Source organism: Nannospalax galili, unplaced genomic scaffold (assembly GCF_000622305.1).
Source record: "Nannospalax galili isolate Female #2095 unplaced genomic scaffold, S.galili_v1.0 scaffold229, whole genome shotgun sequence".
Taxonomy (NCBI): domain Eukaryota; kingdom Metazoa; phylum Chordata; class Mammalia; order Rodentia; family Spalacidae; genus Nannospalax; species Nannospalax galili.
In genome coordinates this window covers 773,950-790,494 of record NW_008360328.1, presented here as the reverse complement: position 1 = coordinate 790,494, position 16,545 = coordinate 773,950, and the positions used below count along the sequence as shown (strand labels likewise).

At 47.1% G+C, this 16,545-nt stretch overlaps 1 protein-coding gene and 1 pseudogene across 2 annotated transcripts; both read left to right on the top strand.

Annotated features, from left to right (window-relative positions):
* The first annotated feature begins 640 nt into the window (after window positions 1-640).
* Thy1 (Thy-1 cell surface antigen) lies at window positions 641-5,162 on the top strand. 2 transcript variants are annotated; one of them, XM_008825996.3, is made up of 4 exons: window positions 641-767; window positions 2,631-2,707; window positions 3,062-3,397; window positions 3,894-5,162. In XM_008825996.3, the coding sequence occupies exons 2-4, from the start codon at window positions 2,671-2,673 to the stop codon at window positions 4,004-4,006; spliced, it is 486 nt and encodes a 161-aa protein (XP_008824218.1). In that variant the 5' UTR covers window positions 641-767; window positions 2,631-2,670; the 3' UTR covers window positions 4,007-5,162. The 2 variants fall into 2 exon arrangements, with proteins under 2 accessions (XP_008824218.1, XP_008824219.1); XM_008825997.3 differs by having other exon boundaries at window positions 657-767; window positions 2,646-2,707.
* An 8,358-nt stretch (window positions 5,163-13,520) lies between these two features.
* On the top strand, window positions 13,521-15,268 carry LOC108490327 (annotated as a pseudogene).
* Window positions 15,269-16,545: the final 1,277 nt, after the last annotated feature.

Genomic DNA, 16,545 nt, shown 5'->3' with positions numbered 1-16,545 from the left:
CCCGGGTTCAATTCCCAGCACCCACATGGCCACTACGAACCATCCTAACTCTAGTTCCAGGGTAATCCGAAACCTTCTTCTGACCTCCGGGCATTGCACGACATGGCTGCACTCGCTTACATGCAGGCAAAACACTCATACACATAAAATTAAAAATAAATAAATAAATAAATAAATAAATAAATAAATAAATAAATAAATAAAATATTGAAAAAAAGAAAAAACATCCAACTAACTTCCCTTGGAGAAAGACAAGGTTCCAAAGTCAAAGCTGTCACTAGAGGCTCTGGAAAAGCAAGGCTCCAGCCTAGAGCTGGCCTCCCCCCAGTCTCCTTACCCTTGGCTTGTTGAGACCTCTGAAGATTCTATCAGAGAAAGGGTTACAGCCTTAAAAGGAGAGCAAACAGTGCGGGAGGTAGTGGGGAGCCTGGGGAGGAAGCTGATGTTCTTTGGGCTGCTCCACCCTGATGCCAGCTCCCCAAACCGTTTTGTCCCTGGCCAGACCAACTAGCCATAGAGCTGAGGGTCCCCCTTCAGTGGCAGTAGGCCACCTTCCCATACCCAGACACAGCGCCTCCGGCCCGCCCTACCCCGCCACCCCCTCCATTCTTTCCACCTCAGCCTCTGATTGGCTGAACCCCGAGGCACTCCCGCTCCCCCTCTTCCCCACCCCTGGTGAAAACTGCGGGCTGCGAGCAGGGTGCAGCAACTGGAGGTGGCGGTGGTGCATCAGGAGGAGGCTGCAGCTACAGAGCACCAAAGTCCAGGTGAGAGGCGGCAGGGACCCGGGCGCAGGGACAGCCGCAGAGGCGCTGGTACATGCCCTCCAGAGGCGACTTGGGGAAATGATCTGAGGGGCGTTCAGCGATGGGGGCGCAGAAGCTGGAGGAGGGACCGGCATCCCAAGCCAGGGCGGGAGTGGGACGCTGCGCAGGAATCGCCTGCTTTGAGACTGGGCCTTGGAGAAGAACCGGGAGGAAGGACACCTAGGACAGCGTTTGGCTCTGTTCTCCACCCAGACGTCCCCAAGCCCAGATCACAGGAATGGAGAGGGGGGCGCAAATAGAGGGAGAGAGGGACGGTGGCAAGCCGGGGAGTCTCGGCCGGGTGACCTCGCGGCTGGCTGGGTGTGGGGCACCGCAGGTAAGACCGCAGTGCTGCAGGAGGAGACTGGGTGGAAGGCGGGCGGGTGGAGGGAGGGGCATTGGAAAGAACGCGAGGGGGAGAAGGGGAACCTCAGTTGGTGAAGGAGGGTTGAAATACGGAAATGGTATCAAGGTGGGGCCAGGCGGACGGGACTGGCGAGGGGGGCAGCCTGGCTGAGTCTGGACTGCTTGAGCTGGGACCGAGGAAATAAGACTGCACCTCTCTCTCTCTGCTACCTCGCTCAACACCTTCATCTAGTTGTTCTACAGGGATCCTCCAGCCCCATTTCTTCCCTTTAGTGCTCCCCATTCTCCTAGACCCCAATTCCGCATCCCTTCCTCCATTACTGAATGTCCTCGGATCAAAGCCCTATGACAGCGTTGCATGGTGGTGCATGCTTGTAATCCCAGCACTCCCAGCTCTCGGGAGGTGGAGGCAGGAGGATCCCGAGTTCCAGGCTAACCAGAGCCACTTAAGGAGACCTTGTCTCAAAAAAACAAATAGCCCCTTTTCTCCACAACAGCGCCTCAGGATCCTGCTCAGGGTGGCAGCTCCACCCCAGTAGGCAGAATATTCACTGTAGTGGCCGTTTCCAGGGACTCTAGTCATATCCGCCATGGATGTTGGCTGGTGGCGCACCCTGAGCACCCAGAGTTTGCAGCCAAGGCGGAGCCCGGGCGTTGTAACAGACTCGTGCCTCTCCTGGGCTAGGACAGGCTAGGCTACCTGCTCTCTGTCCGCAACATATTGTTTGCATTTCAGCTGGGGGCACTGGAGGAAGGCAGAAAACCTACCTAGGGCAGGTCTGAAAGCTGGACCAGAAAACTGCAGCCTCAGGAGCCCCCCTACCTCAGAGCTGGCCATTTGCAAGCATTTTTAGCTTACATGCAAAAGCACTGTGGCTTCTCATCCCGTGTCAGATACAGACCTATATGACAGCACCTCAGCTAGACGCACACCTGACCTCATCCCTAGCTACTAATCTTTCTAGATCACTTACAATGGAGCACAGTATAGAAGACTTTTGCCATTTTTCTTAAGCCCCAACAACCCTATTCACATCTATGATTCAGAGCGCCTCATTCATTCGTAAATAGCTTTTGACCAGCTCTCAGGGGGCAGAGGAGAGAGGCTCTCTGTGAGTTCAAGCCCAGCCTGGTCTACATAGGGGAGATGCTGTCTCAAAAAAAATTGTTTTAGATCTAGGCAATCTTAGGTCATAAATCCCTGAGAAAAATGGTAAAGATAAAGTCACATAGCAGGGAAGTGCCCCATGGCCAGGACAGACACATACCATCCCAGAGCATGTTCCTTCTCATCCTTTGCTTTTTCTCAGTGGCAAAGAGTTAGTGGCAGTGTCACCTTCAAAGAGAATTGGGGAGGAGAGGAGACAAAGGGAGGGGCTTAGGCATTAACCATGTTTCCTACGGGCCCCCATCCCTGGGAGTAAATGTGAACACACCTATCTCTTGGTTGATTCCCAGTTGTCTCCACCCCAGAATCCAGGACGGAGTTCTTGGCACCATGAACCCAACCATCAGCATCACTCTCCTGATAGCAGGTACTGGGCAAGGGGCAGGGCATGCATTTCAGGCATCTGGCTTCCTTCTCTTCAGGGAGTAGCCTCTTTGTCATAGCCTCAGAGGGCTCAATCTCGCTATCTGCCTGTATGCGGTGGTCTTTGGGAAACTGGAAACTCCACACAGGAATTAAGAACTCCCCTTGATCTCCTATCCTTGACACACACCGATGGGCCCACAGCTTAAGCAGACTAGAGATGGAATCTGGGGTCGGCAAGGGAATGGGAGCAGACCCTCTGCCCTTCCTGGCCAGGCCCATGTCTATTCTTCCTTTGGGTGGGCGGCCCCTGCTCTGCATCTCTTCCCCAATTCAAAGAACATACTGCTGGTGCCAGTCTTGCAGGTGTCCCAAGGACAGAAGGTGACCAGCCTGACAGCCTGCATGGTAGACCAGAGCCTTCGTCTGGACTGCCGTCATGAGAACAACACCAACTTGCCCATCCAGCATGAGTTCAGTCTGACCCGAGAGAAAAAGAAGCATGTGCTTTCTGGCACCCTTGGAGTGCCGGAACACACATACCGCTCCCGGATCAACTTCTCCAGCAAGCCCCACATAAAGGTCCTCACCTTGGCCAACTTCACCACCAAAGATGAAGGCATCTACACGTGTGAGCTTCGAGTCTCTGGTCAAACTCCCGGGGTCTCCAATCAAAATGTTTCTGTGCTTAGAGGTGAGACAAGTCCCCAAGCAAGATGAAATACTCAGGCTAGCCAGAGTAGAGTTAACCAATCTGCCTATGGCCACAACCAGCAGTTCCATTAGCTGAGCTAGAAGGGAGAGGGGCCCTCTAGCCTTTTCATGCTCTCCTAACTGCTGCCTGGTCCTCTGAGGAACCACTGCTCTCCATATCAGTGTGGAAAGAGCAGGGGCCAGACCCGAAGATCTTTGTCATAGAAACTTCCCCCTCAGCTATAGCCAAGTCACATGGCCTCCCCAATCCTTTTCCCCAGCACTACCTCCCCCCCCGCCAAAGTTTTCTTGTGATGATATATGGTAACATTTGAAGAAGCTACATCTACAAGAGCTGAGGAATCTGCAATTGGGAAAGATCACTGGTTCTGTCATACCATAAGGTTGAGGCAGCTAAGATTTGATGGCGCCAGCCTCTTAATGGCCTATCTAAGTCCTGGTCCCTCTCCTCTCTCTGCCTCCTTCTCTCTCCACAGACAAGTTGGTCAAGTGTGAAGGCATAAACCTACTGGCTCAGAATACCTCGTGGCTGCTGCTGCTCCTCCTCTCTCTCTCCCTCCTCCAAGCCACGGATTTCATTTCTCTGTGACTGGTTGGGTCCATGGAGAAACAGGAAGCCTGAAGGCCCAGTACAAAGATCCTGCTTCTCTGAGTTAGCTGACTCCCTCCCCCTAATCCCTCGAATGCCTTGGGGAGAAACAGGGAGTCTGTCCCTCATAAGGAAATCTCAGTGCTGCATGCTGTCACCTACCCCTCCCTGCCACTTCACCTCTCTGCATCCCCCTGGCTGTCTTTTTGTACTCTGTTCCAGGGCTGCTTCTGTCTATTTATTTAGCATTTGCCCTTCCTTTTCTCTTGGAGTTTGCAACAAAGGAAGCCAGGATTGGAGATCTGATGGAGAGTAAGGGCATAGGATGGGTAGTGGGGTGATGGGATACTAATCCTTGAGGGGCCATTCTTGTCAACCAGGCAAGAGGTCTGAAAAAGACCTAGATGAAGGAGTTGGGGTGTCTGGGCTAGTGCAGTCATACGCTTGCTGAAACTACTGTCCAGCAGGCAGGGAGGGTGCCTCAAGATCATAGATATCAGAGCACTGCTGAGCATGTGTTCCCCTTCCAATGAGGTTGAGAACTGAGATTCTACAAGAGCATTCTCAGCCACCACGTAAAAGCCCTTTCCTACCACTGGGGCTCCTAGCCAGGGCACACTCAGTGAAATGCAGGTTCAGCCTGGGAATGTTGGAAAAGGGAGTAGGAGGTAAGGGGCCATCCCCACTCACCTAAAACATGAGCCTGCTGTCCCTTACTGCTACAGCCAGTAGCTAAAAGGGTGGCAAAGGAGGTCCAGCCCCCTCTCCAGCTATCCCAAGCTCCCAAGAACTTCTAGAACTCTGACTAGGCCCTAAGTCAGTATAGGAAAGGAGTCCTGGAGCCACCCAGACTGACTCAGCTTGCTAAGGGAGATTCTTCATTCTTTCCTTTGCCCCTTGGTGCCAGCCCTTCTGGCTATCCTTGAGCCCCAGACAATCAGAACCTTGCACTCTGCCTCCTCTGAGACTTTGTGGGGCTGGAGACAGATCATGGAGTGAGACCTGGGGTGCACACTCCTTGGAAGATTGCTTATCTTAACACTCACCTCGCCAAGCAGCTCTGCCTGTCCTGTCACCACGTACAGTCCTGTCCACAGCTTATAGCATTTCACTGAGGAAAAAGAAATGCACAATAAAACCAAGTCTCTGGAGTCTGCCCGGGCGTCCATCTCTGCTTCACTCCTCCACTGTCCCCAACTTGGTTGGCTTGGCTAGGTGCCCTGTGGGCAGGAGATCTAAAGAGACACTGGAGTACCCTTGTCTTCTCCCTCTCACTTTCTGCAGCCCCCTCCCACAGGGACATGCCATTGCATGACAGAGTGACTCTAACATGACACGTTTGCCCAGATCAATGTCTGTTCCCTCTGCTGACTCATCGGGATGCAGTCATGGGTTCACCTGCCAACATAAGGGCTGAAGTCAACGTCTCTGGCACTTCAGGTGTGCAGCCTACCTTTTTTTCCCATTTCTTCAGAAATGTACCCTAAGCCCCATCTACTGTTGAGAGGGTGCACACTGGAGTTCGGAAACAGGAGCAATGTGAGGGGTAGGCGGCTGGCTTTCATATAAAAGCAATCATGGAAGAAAGGGCTGGGAGTGGATTCTGTCCCTTCTGGAATAGAAAGGGAACATGGGGTCCCATCCCTGGTTCTCTCCTCAAAAGTAATGAGTGAAGTGTGAATGGACACCAGGTGCCCTCTTGAGTTTGAGACTGGATGGGAACCACAGGGTCATAATGGGTTCTGGTCACTGTGAACTGACAAGACAGACTGAGTCAGCCCACCCTACTTTGCCAGGCAATGTGAGGGAGGATGCTGAGTCACTTAGTATTTAGCACTGGAGAGAATAATTTTCTGAAGATTTTTCTTGAGGTCCTGGTCTAAATTAATGCCACTTGCTTGCCTCCTGCCACCTTGGCTCCCCTTGTTGATCATGCCAGAACAGGTCAGGAGAAGCCACCATAAGGCAGGTACTGCCAGCCTCAAGCTATCCAGGGAAGGGACACCCTCAAGACCCAGGTTCCTTGCTCAGCTCTTCCTTGAAGCTGCAAGTGTCATGCCAAGGAGGGGAGTCCGGGTAAGAAGCACCTTAGCATACATCAGGCATGTTTAAAACATCCCCACCTTTGAATCATTTAGAGGCCAAGTCCAAAGTTCTTTCTGGATGGAATTGGGAAGCCAGGTGGTAAACCTCAGATGAGAGTCCAGTGTGAGACCCTGGCACCTGTGTGTGGCTTTTGTCACACCGGGCACTGTTTTCCTGGAGAGCTTTGCAGCCATACTCTGATGTTGGGGAGATGAGTTTGCTCTCTGCAACTATCTCAGAGTAGCAGACTCCAAGGCCTGGAGTGGATAAGGGCAGCCTAAGAAGCCACAGAGGACCACAGGGAGCAGGAGGGCAGAGAAGGAGACTGGAGAAATAGCCATCAGGTCTTGTAACCTAAACCAACCCAGGAAGACCAAAACATGGACAGGGAGGTTAAAGGCTTTCAGCAGCCAGGTCAGCCATCAGTCCCTCTGGTCAAGTCAGAAGAGCTGGTCTTATAGAGGCTGTAGGACATCTGTAGTTGTTTGGGCATTTATAAAGGACTAGGGCCCCTGTCTTTATATCCCACTCACTCCCTCACTGCCTCTAACCTCTCTCTACCTCCAGCTATCTGGTTCCCTACCTGAAGGCCTGGAATCCTCTTGCTCAAGAATATCAAATGCCCCTTTACTGGGGCCAGTGAGATGGCTCAGTGGGTAAAGGCACTTGCCACCATGGCTGACAACCTGAGTTCAATCCCTGGAACCCATATGGTAGAAGGAGAGACCAACTCCTGAAATCTGTTCTCTGATCTTCACACCTGCACCACGGTACACACAGGCCTGTATGCACACACACTAAATAAACAAATATATTGGGAGCCGGGCATGGTGGCACATGCCTTTAATCCCAGCACCTGGGAGGCAAAGGCAGGTGGATCTTTGTGAGTTTGAGGCCAGCCTGGTCTTCATAGAGAGTCAAGGCCAGCTGTTACTACAGGGAGACCCTGTCTCAAAAGAACAAAAAATTAAATAATAAATAAATAAAATTGAAGTTTATTAAAAATGGGTGGGGTGTGGTAATGCAATGCCTTTAAGTCCCAAGCACTCAGAAGGCAGAAGCAGCAGGTGAACTAGAACAAGTCTATCATGATCCATCCAGGCCATCCAGGGCTACATAGTGAGACCCTATCTCAAAAAAGGAAAGAAAGGAAGGAAAGGAAGGAAAGGAAGGAAGGAAGGAAGGAAGGAAGGAAAGAAGGAAAGAAAAGAGGGGCTAGAGAGATGGCTCAGAGGTTAAGAGCACTGACTGCTCTTGCAGAGGATCCAGGTTTGATTCCCAGTACCCACAAGGCAGCTAACAACTGTCTTTGACTCCAGTTCCAGGGGATCAAACACTCCCTTCTGACCTCTGTGGGCATTGCACAACACAGGTGCACTTTATACACATGCAGGCAATACACTCATAGACTTAAAAAATTTTTTAAGTTTGTTACAAATGTTTAAAAACAAATGCCCCTCTCCATATCCTGCTTTTGAATGAGTTAGTCACAGAGACAGACAGCACAAGGCATCATTGAAGTAGTCTCTCTGACATCCATGAATCTCTTGGGAAGGCCAAGGGGATTACATGGGGACTTTGACAAACCCACAAGAAATCACAGCCTCACCTTGGGGGACCTTCAACATGTATCCTCCTGCCTCCTTGCATAAGGTCCAACTCTTGCCTGAACTTGCAGGGTTTGTGCTAGGGAGGGCATGTTTGTCTTTCCAGGTAAAAGAAACCAATTCCAAGCTAAATCATTTCCCCCTGTATTGGTGACAGCACACTGGGGCTGGATTCCCTCTGACTCCTGCCTTGGAGAGTCTCCAGCTCTTTTCTGCTTAACCCAAGCAGACTCAGAACAAAGGTGGAACAGCTTTTCCTCATCTAGGGCTCTTGACCTCAGGAGACTATGTGGCCTAGCATCTCCCCTGACCCCTTGAGGGACGGTATATCTCTTTGGCAAAGGGAAGATCTGGGGCCGCAGAGGTGGGCATGGACCTGCTGGGAAGGCAGCATAAGCCCAACGACAGAGATCTATAGAGGCCAAGTGTGGCTCCAAGCCCAGGAAGGGCCTTGATGCCAGCAGTAGAGGTGGAGCATGCTTGGTGCTAGGTGTGGCCAGAAGGAGGCCACCCAATCATCAGGCTTACAATAATACAGTTCCTGAATTCTGAAGAGTGGTTGGAGAATGTGGACACTTAAAGTAGATAACTCTAATGATCAGACTCTTCAGGATCCCTCTTCAGTAATTCTACCATGCAGTGGCTGGGATGGAATCCTTTATTTGTACAACACACATTAAGCACCGGCATGCATCTTGGTCTGTACTAAGAGTGAAAGACCCAGCTCCTGGCTGAAGGGGTCCCCAAGCCAGTAAGAAGCAAAGAATTGCTTTCAGTCGGCTATGAGCTGCGAGGTAAGGAAGCTGTGGCCAACACCATGTAGGCTTCTCCAACATGCCTTCTTCTCTTCTTTCTCAAACGGAAATGGACTGACAATGTGGCCCAGAATGAAAATTTCCAGCTCCCTTACAGCAGATGTGTCCATGTAGCTAAGTTCTATCCAATGGGACATAAGCGCGCGTGCATACACACACACACACACACAAAAAAAAAAAAGAGAAAAAAGAAAAGAAAATGTGTCATTTCTATGCTGTACTCTAAAGCAGAAAATGTACTTTTCTCTCCCTTTCACCTTCATGTCACTAGAACTGGGTTAACAGCAGGAAGCAGTCATTTTGGACTATGATGTGCCAAGATGCAGGTCAGAAATAGCCAAGCATATAGGAAGCAAGAGCCCAGGCCCTTGGTGACAATGGAGGCAACTGTGGACCATCCAACAGTTTAAGCTACTGTTTTTTGGAGGCTTTCAAGCTCACAGCTAAACACAAAACTACCTTAAAAAGAAGCCACTCCTTAACACCAAACTGTACAGTTAAAAATGGGTACTGTGGTAAATTTTAATTCTAAAAAAAAAAAAAATCAAAATCAAATTCCCAAAGACAAAAGGTAGAATGGTGTTTTCCAGGGGCAGCTGTGAGGAGCAGGGGATGGAAAGTTATTGGATTTGGACTCAGAGTTTTAGTTTTGCAAGATGAAAACTTCTGAGTGGGCTGCAGCAATGGCCACACAGCATAAGAAATGTGTCTAATTGGGGCTGGAGAGATGGCTCAGTGGTTAGGAGTACTGACTGCTCTTGCAGAGGAGCCGGGTTCAATTCTCAGCACTACAGGGTATCTGACAACTGTCCGTAACTCCAGTTCCAGGAGAATCCGATGCTCTCTTCTGACTTTATGGGCATTGCACAAAACAGGTGCACTGGTGGCATACACACAGGCAATACACTCATACACATAAAAATAAGGAATTTTTTTTTGTCTTTTTGAGACAAGGTCTCCCTGTAGCCCCAGCTGTCCTGGAACTTACTATGTAGACCAGGCTGGCCTTGAACTCACAGAGATCCACCTGCCTCTGCCTCCCCAGTGCTGGGATTAAAGGCGTGCACCAGGAAATATTTTTTAAAAAGAAATGTGTTTAATGCTATGAGACTGTACTCTTAAAGAGCAGTAAGTAGAGAGCATTTATGTAAAGTGTATCTTACCACAATTTAAAAAAATATCTGGGCACACCTGTAATTCCAGCTCTTAGGAGTCAGACACTTAGAAGATGATGAGTCTGGGCTATACAGTGAGATTCTGCTGAAGGAGGAGGAGAAAGAAAAAACACAGAGAAGAGAGGAGAAATCTGGAGGCTGGTTATGTGGGTGTACAGATTTGTCAAAACTCAAGACTGTTCTCAAAATGGGTGAATTTCACTGAATGTCAATCACACGTTAGTGCTGTGGGAATTTGTATTCAGGACTCTTTTGTCAAACCAAAAAGCTTTACAGGCTAGAGCTGGTGTTACAAATCCGTAACCCCAGCTATTAAAGAGGCTGAGGCCAGAGGATCACAAGTTCAAGGACTGACTAGACTACAGAGTGAGTTCAAGACCAGCAACTAGGCAACTTAGTGAGATCTTGTCTCAATATTAAAATAAGATGGCTGCATTGAATGCTTACCTAGTCTCCTAGTTAACTTTAGCTGTCAATTTGACACAGCCCAGAGTTATTTGAGGGAGTCTCATTTGGGGAAGTGCTTGAAACTGAACCCAGGTCCTCTGCAAGAGAAGGCAGTGTTCTTAACTGCTGAGTCATCTCTCCAGTCCCCTCTTGTACTAGCTTTATAATTTCATTTTTCCAGGGTTGGGGGATATTTTCTGTTCCACTGTGTTCATTTTTTTTAACTGGTACAAATATTTAATTAAAGCATCTGTTCTGGCTTGTTTCTCCATTGCTGTGACAAAACACTCTGACCAATACCAACTTGGGGAGGAAAGGGTTTATTTAGCTTACATATCCCGGGTCACAGTTCATCCGGGAGCCCAAGATAGTAACTCAGGGCAGGAACCTGGAGGCAGGAGCTAGATCACAGGCCACGGAGGAGCACTACTTACTGGCTTGCTCCCTTGGCCCCTGCTCAGTCTGCTTTCTTATGCAACACAGGCCCACCTGCCCAGGGGTGGCACCACCCACAGTGGGCTGGGCCCTCCCACATCACTCATCAAGAAGATGCCCCTCAAACATGGCCACAGGCCAGTCCAATAGAGGAAATTCCCCAATTGAGGCTCCCTCGACCCAGGTGTGTCAAGTTGACACTAAACCTATCCAGTACAGCATCTATTTACATTTCTTAGCATAGTACCTGGGGCATGGTAAATAGTCATAAATATTGCCAACAATAAGAATTATATACTAATTAAGATATTAAGCTGAAGAGATGTCTCAGTTAATAAAGTGCTTGCTGCAAAAGCATGAGAAGCAGACTTCTGATCCCTAGAACCCACATAAAAACCCACAGCACCCACCTGTAATCCCAGCATGAGGGGCAGATGAGGATCCTCAGCGTAAACTAGCTAGGTAAACAAACTAGAATCAGTGAGCTATGGGCTCAGCAGGAGACCTTGCCTCAAATAAAGTAGAGAGCAATCCCAGAAGACCCACAATGTCAACTTCCTCCACACAAACCTGCATACAGGTGCACTCACACATGTGAACATACATACATACACGTATCTCACAAATACACACAAAAAGTAGTAAATTATTAAGGGCTGGAAAGATATCTTAGTGCTTGCCTTGCAAGTACAAGGACCTAAGTGCAATCCTGAGGAACCCACATAATGGCAGACACTTATAATCCTAGCACTGGGGAGATAAGAGACAGACAGATTCATCCCTGAGGCTCACTGGCCAGCCAGCCTAACCTATCTGGCGAGTTCTAGATCAGTGAGACACCTCATCTCAAGGAAAAGTAGGTGGTACCCAAAGATGACACACAAGGTTGTCCTCTAGCCTCTACACACATACACATGCATGCATATACATGCACATGTACACACACATGCATATACACTCAAGAATTAATTATATCGTCCATAGGAAGAATGAAGACAGCATGCACACACATGCACATGTACACACACACACATGCATATACACTCAAGAATTAATTATATTGTCCATAGGAAGAATGAAGACAGCCTATAATGTTTATTAATTTTTTAAATAGCTCTTTATATAAAAATACTATATTTTTATTTTGAAAAACTGGGGAGGAAGAAAAAGAAACTAGAATCAACCAAAATATAATTTTTAAGAAAAATCAGTATTAGTATTTTAATGTTTTTCTCCCAACATTTTACTCTGTACATGTATAGTTCATACAACTAACATTAGGTTAAACACAGAGCTATTATATTTTATTATTTACTTATTTATATTGGCACTGGGGATTGAACCTGGGACCTCTTGCATGGCATGCCTTCTACCACTGAGCTATACCTCAGCCTACAATGCTAATTGATTTGAGGCTTTTTTTTTTTTTTTGGTTTTTTTTTTTTTTTTTTTTTTTGCTTTGCTTTCTTTTTCTTTTTGTAGTGCTGGGAATCAAACCCATGGCCTCACATGTGTGCTGGGCAAGCACCCTACTACCATTGAGCCATATTACCAACCCTTTAATATCTCATGAATTTGGACATATTTTTAAGTTGGTTTTATAAATTTAGCTCAGTCTAAAATGAAACTCACTGTATAGCCCAGGCTGACTTCAAATTCAAAATCCTCCTGCCTTAGCCTCCCAACTGCTGGGATTATAGGTGAGCAAATCATATCTGGCATATAATTATTTTTAAATGGAAATTCTCAGAGCTTGGGGCCTACATCCCAAATCAGTCATGGGTTCCATTCCCAGCATGAAAAAAGATAATTAGGAGCTGGAGAGATGGTTTTGATGTTAAGAGCACTGGCAGCTCTTCCAGGGGACCTGAGTTCAATTCCCAGCATCTACATGGTGGCTAACCATTCGTAAGTCCAATTCCAGGGAATCTGACACTTTCTTTTGGCCTCCACAGGCACTGCACAACATGGATGCACTTAAACACAGGTAAAAAATTCATACACATAAAGTAAAAATAATCTTTTTAAACATAATAATTCTCAGGGCTGGAAAGATGGCTCAGTGGTTAAGAGCACTAGTGGTTCTTACAGGGGACCCAGGTTCAGTTCCCAGCACCCACATGGTGACTAACAACTGCCTATAACTCCACTTCCAAGAGATCTGACCCCTCTTCTGGCCTCTGTAGGCACCAGGCACACAAATGGTGAAAAACACTCATATGCTTAAAATAAATAAAATAAATAATTAAATTTTGTTTTTGGTCTTTTTTGAGACAGGGTCTCCTTGTAGCCCCAACTGGCCTGGAATAAATCTTTTTTTAAAAAAGAATTCTCAACACAACCCAGCCCCAAATTGCCAAAATGGCAAATATTAATTCCAGAGAGAGAGAAAGTGTTGTAAACACAGCATTTTACATGGTTTACTTTGAATAATATTTATACAATTGTATTAATATAATCACTATAGCCTAAATGTTCGCATCACCCCAAAATAATTCCTATGCTGAAATCCTAACCCCAAGGTAGCAGTGTTTGCAGACAGAGCCCTTAGGAGGTGCCATGGCTTGACTGTGTCCCCCACAAAGTACCTGTGAGAAAATTAATCCGTAATGCAACAGTGTTGGAAGGTAGGTCTAGTGAGGTGTTAGGTCATGAGGGTGCTGCCCTCATGAATGACTTAATGTCTGTTATAAGAGGTCTTGAAGTTCTTTACACACACGCACTCTCTCTCTCTCTCTCTCTCTCTCTCTCTCTCTCTTCTCTCTCTCTCTGCATATGGTACCTTTTACCATGTCATGACACAGCATGGTACCCAGAACCATGAGCCAAATAAACTTCTATTGTTTTAAATTACCCAGTCTGTGGTGTTCTGTTATAATAGCAGGAAACAGATTAGGATAAGGTGTGCTTAGGTCATGAAAATGGAGTGGAGCTTTCATGAATTGGATTCATGCCCTTACCCACGAGAGCCCTTCCGCCAAGTGAGGACATGGCAAGAAGGCACAGTAATGAATCAGGAAGATGATTATTGATCCTGCCTTGCCAGTCTCCACACTGAGAAATAAATTTCTGTCACTGATACACCACCCTATCTATGGTATTTGTTATAGAAGACTGAATGGACCAAGAAAACATTAAATAGGGAATAACCAAAAGCTTCAAAAAAGTTGTATGGGAAGGATGAGAAAAGACTTAGTGAGGGCCTAGGGAGATGGGTCAATGAGTAAGTGCCCTTGCTGTGAAAGCAAGAGGACCTCAGTTTGAATCCCCAGCACCCATGCAAAATCCAGGCATGGCTTCCCATGCCTATAACCCAGTGTTGGGGGCCAAAGACAAGCAGATCCCAGCACCTTGCTGGCCAGTTAGCCTAACTGAAATGTCAAGCTTCAGATTTAATAAGAGATTGTGTCTAAAAAAATAATGTGGAAAGCAATAAAAAGACATGGGATATCTTCCTGTGGCCTCTACATGGGCACACATGGATGTGTGCACCCACACACATGTGCCCATATACCCCCCCACACACACACACCAGATAATTATTTTTTAAAAAAATAACTGAGTGGATTAGGCATGATGTTGTGCACCTGTAATCTTAGTGCTTGGAAAGTAGATGTGGGAAAATCAGGAGTTCAAGTTCATCTTGGCTATGTAGTGAGTTCAAAGCCAGCCTGGCCTACATGAGATTCTGTTTCAAAAGAAAAAATAATAATAATAAGCAATTGTGATTGATTGGGCAGAAGGTAAGCACATGAAAGAGCTTTAAGTTGGGCCAGGGAGATGACTCAGTGGGTAAAGGCACTTGTTGCTCTAACATGGAGACCTGAATTTGAGCACAGAACTCAGAAAAAGGCGATAAGGGTGGAAAGAGAGAACAGACCCCATGAAGCTGTCCTCTGCAATGCTCTCCCCACCCACAATAAATAAGTAAATGAATAAATAAATAAATAATAATAACTTTAAAATAAATAAATAAATGCAATAGATAACACAACATTGGGGCCAGAGAGATGGCTCAGTGGTTAAGAACACTGGCTGTTCCAGGTTTAATTCCTAGCACCCACGTGGCACCTAACAACTGTCCATAACTCTAGTTCCAGGCGAATCTGTCGCCCTCTTCTGACCTCTGTGGGCATTGCATTTACACATGTGCAGGCAATACACATACACATCAAATAAAAAAAATAAAATATTTTTAAAAATAGGTAACACTGCTTTCCAACTTGGGCCCAGCGGAATGGCTCCCACAAAGAAGGCAAGAAGAAGAAGGGCCGTCTGCCATCAACGAGGTGGTGACCCAGGAATACACCATCAACATTCACAAGCACATCCGTGGAGTGGGCTTTAAGAAACATGCCCCTCGGGCACGCAAAGAAATCCAGAAATTCACCATGAAGGAGATGAGAACTCCAGATGTGCGCATTGACACCAGGCCATGAAGGAGATGAGAACTCCAGATGTGCGCATTGATACCAGGCCATGAAGGAGATGAGAACTCCAGATGTGTGCATTGATACCAGGCTCAACAAAGCTGTCTGGACCAAAGGAATAAGGAATGTTCCACATCGTATCCGTGTTCGTTTGTCCAGAAAATGTAATGAGGATGAGGAGTCACCAAACAAGCTGTACACCTTGGTAACCTGTGTCCCTGTTACCACATTCAAAAATCTACAGACAGTCAATGTGGATGAGAACTAACCGCCGAGGCTCAAATAAAGTTATAAAGCTGCAACAACAACAACAACAACAAAGATAGCACTGAAGCTGGGCATGGTGGTGCACACCTTTAATCCCAGCACTTGGGAGGCAGAGGCAGGCAGATCTCTGTGAGTTCAAGGCCAGCCTGGTCCACATAGTGAGTTCCAGGACAGCTGGGGCTACAGGGAGACCCTGTCTCAAAAAGACAAAAAAATAAAAATAAAAATAAAATAGATAATACTGAAAAGCAAGAGATGTTTATGTATATGGGAAGTTTAAAATATAGAAACAAAAAGAAGAAAGAATTACATAGCTAAGAGTGGTTACTTTGGAGAATGGGATTTAGGATGGGGTAACAGACTGCTTTTACATTATAAATATCATATCTTTCATCTCTATAAACAATATAAATATGCTTAGACTTCTATTAATGTCCTGCCAAAAAACAATTCCAGCAAAGATCTGCTTGTTGATGGTGGTTTGGGTATTGGGGAGAAGGCTTGAGGGGAAATGAGAGGGAATTTCAATGACCTTACTGCTTGCTTGAACAATGAGTAAATAATTACACATTTATTAAGATAGAAAAGCTCCTGAAGTACTGAGATAAAGAACCAGATATATGAAATGTTTACATCATTAAACATTTATATAGAAGTACTGTCCTAGTTTGTTTCTCCATTGCTGTGACAAAACACTCTGACCAATACCAACTTGGGGAGGAAATGGTTTATTCGACTTACATCTCCCCGGTCACAGTTCATCAGGGAGCCCAAGGTAGGAACTCAGGGCAGGAACTTGAAGGCAGGAGCTGGAGCACAGACCATGGAGAAACACTGCTTACTAGCTTGGTCCTCTGGCCCCAACTCACCCTGCTCTCTAATACAACTGCCAAGGTGTGGCACCACCCACAGTGGGCTGGGCCCTCCCACATCACTCAATAATCAAGAAGATGCCCCACAGACATGGCCAGAAGCCAGTCCAATGGAGGAAATTCCCCAATTGAGGCTCCCTCAACCCAGGTGTGTCAAGTTGACACTAAAGCTATCTAGCACAGGTATCAAGAAGACAACTGAAGCCAGGCTTGGTGGGGCAGGCCTTTAGTCACAGAACTCAAGTGATGAGGAGGAGTGGGAGGAGGGGAGGGGGAGGAGGGGAGGAACGGGAGGAGGGGTGGAAGAAGGAGGAGGGAGGAGGAGTGGGAACGGGGAAGAGGGATGAGGGAGGGGACAGGGGAGGAGGAGAGGGGATAAGAGAAAGGAGGAGGAAGAGAAAGAGGA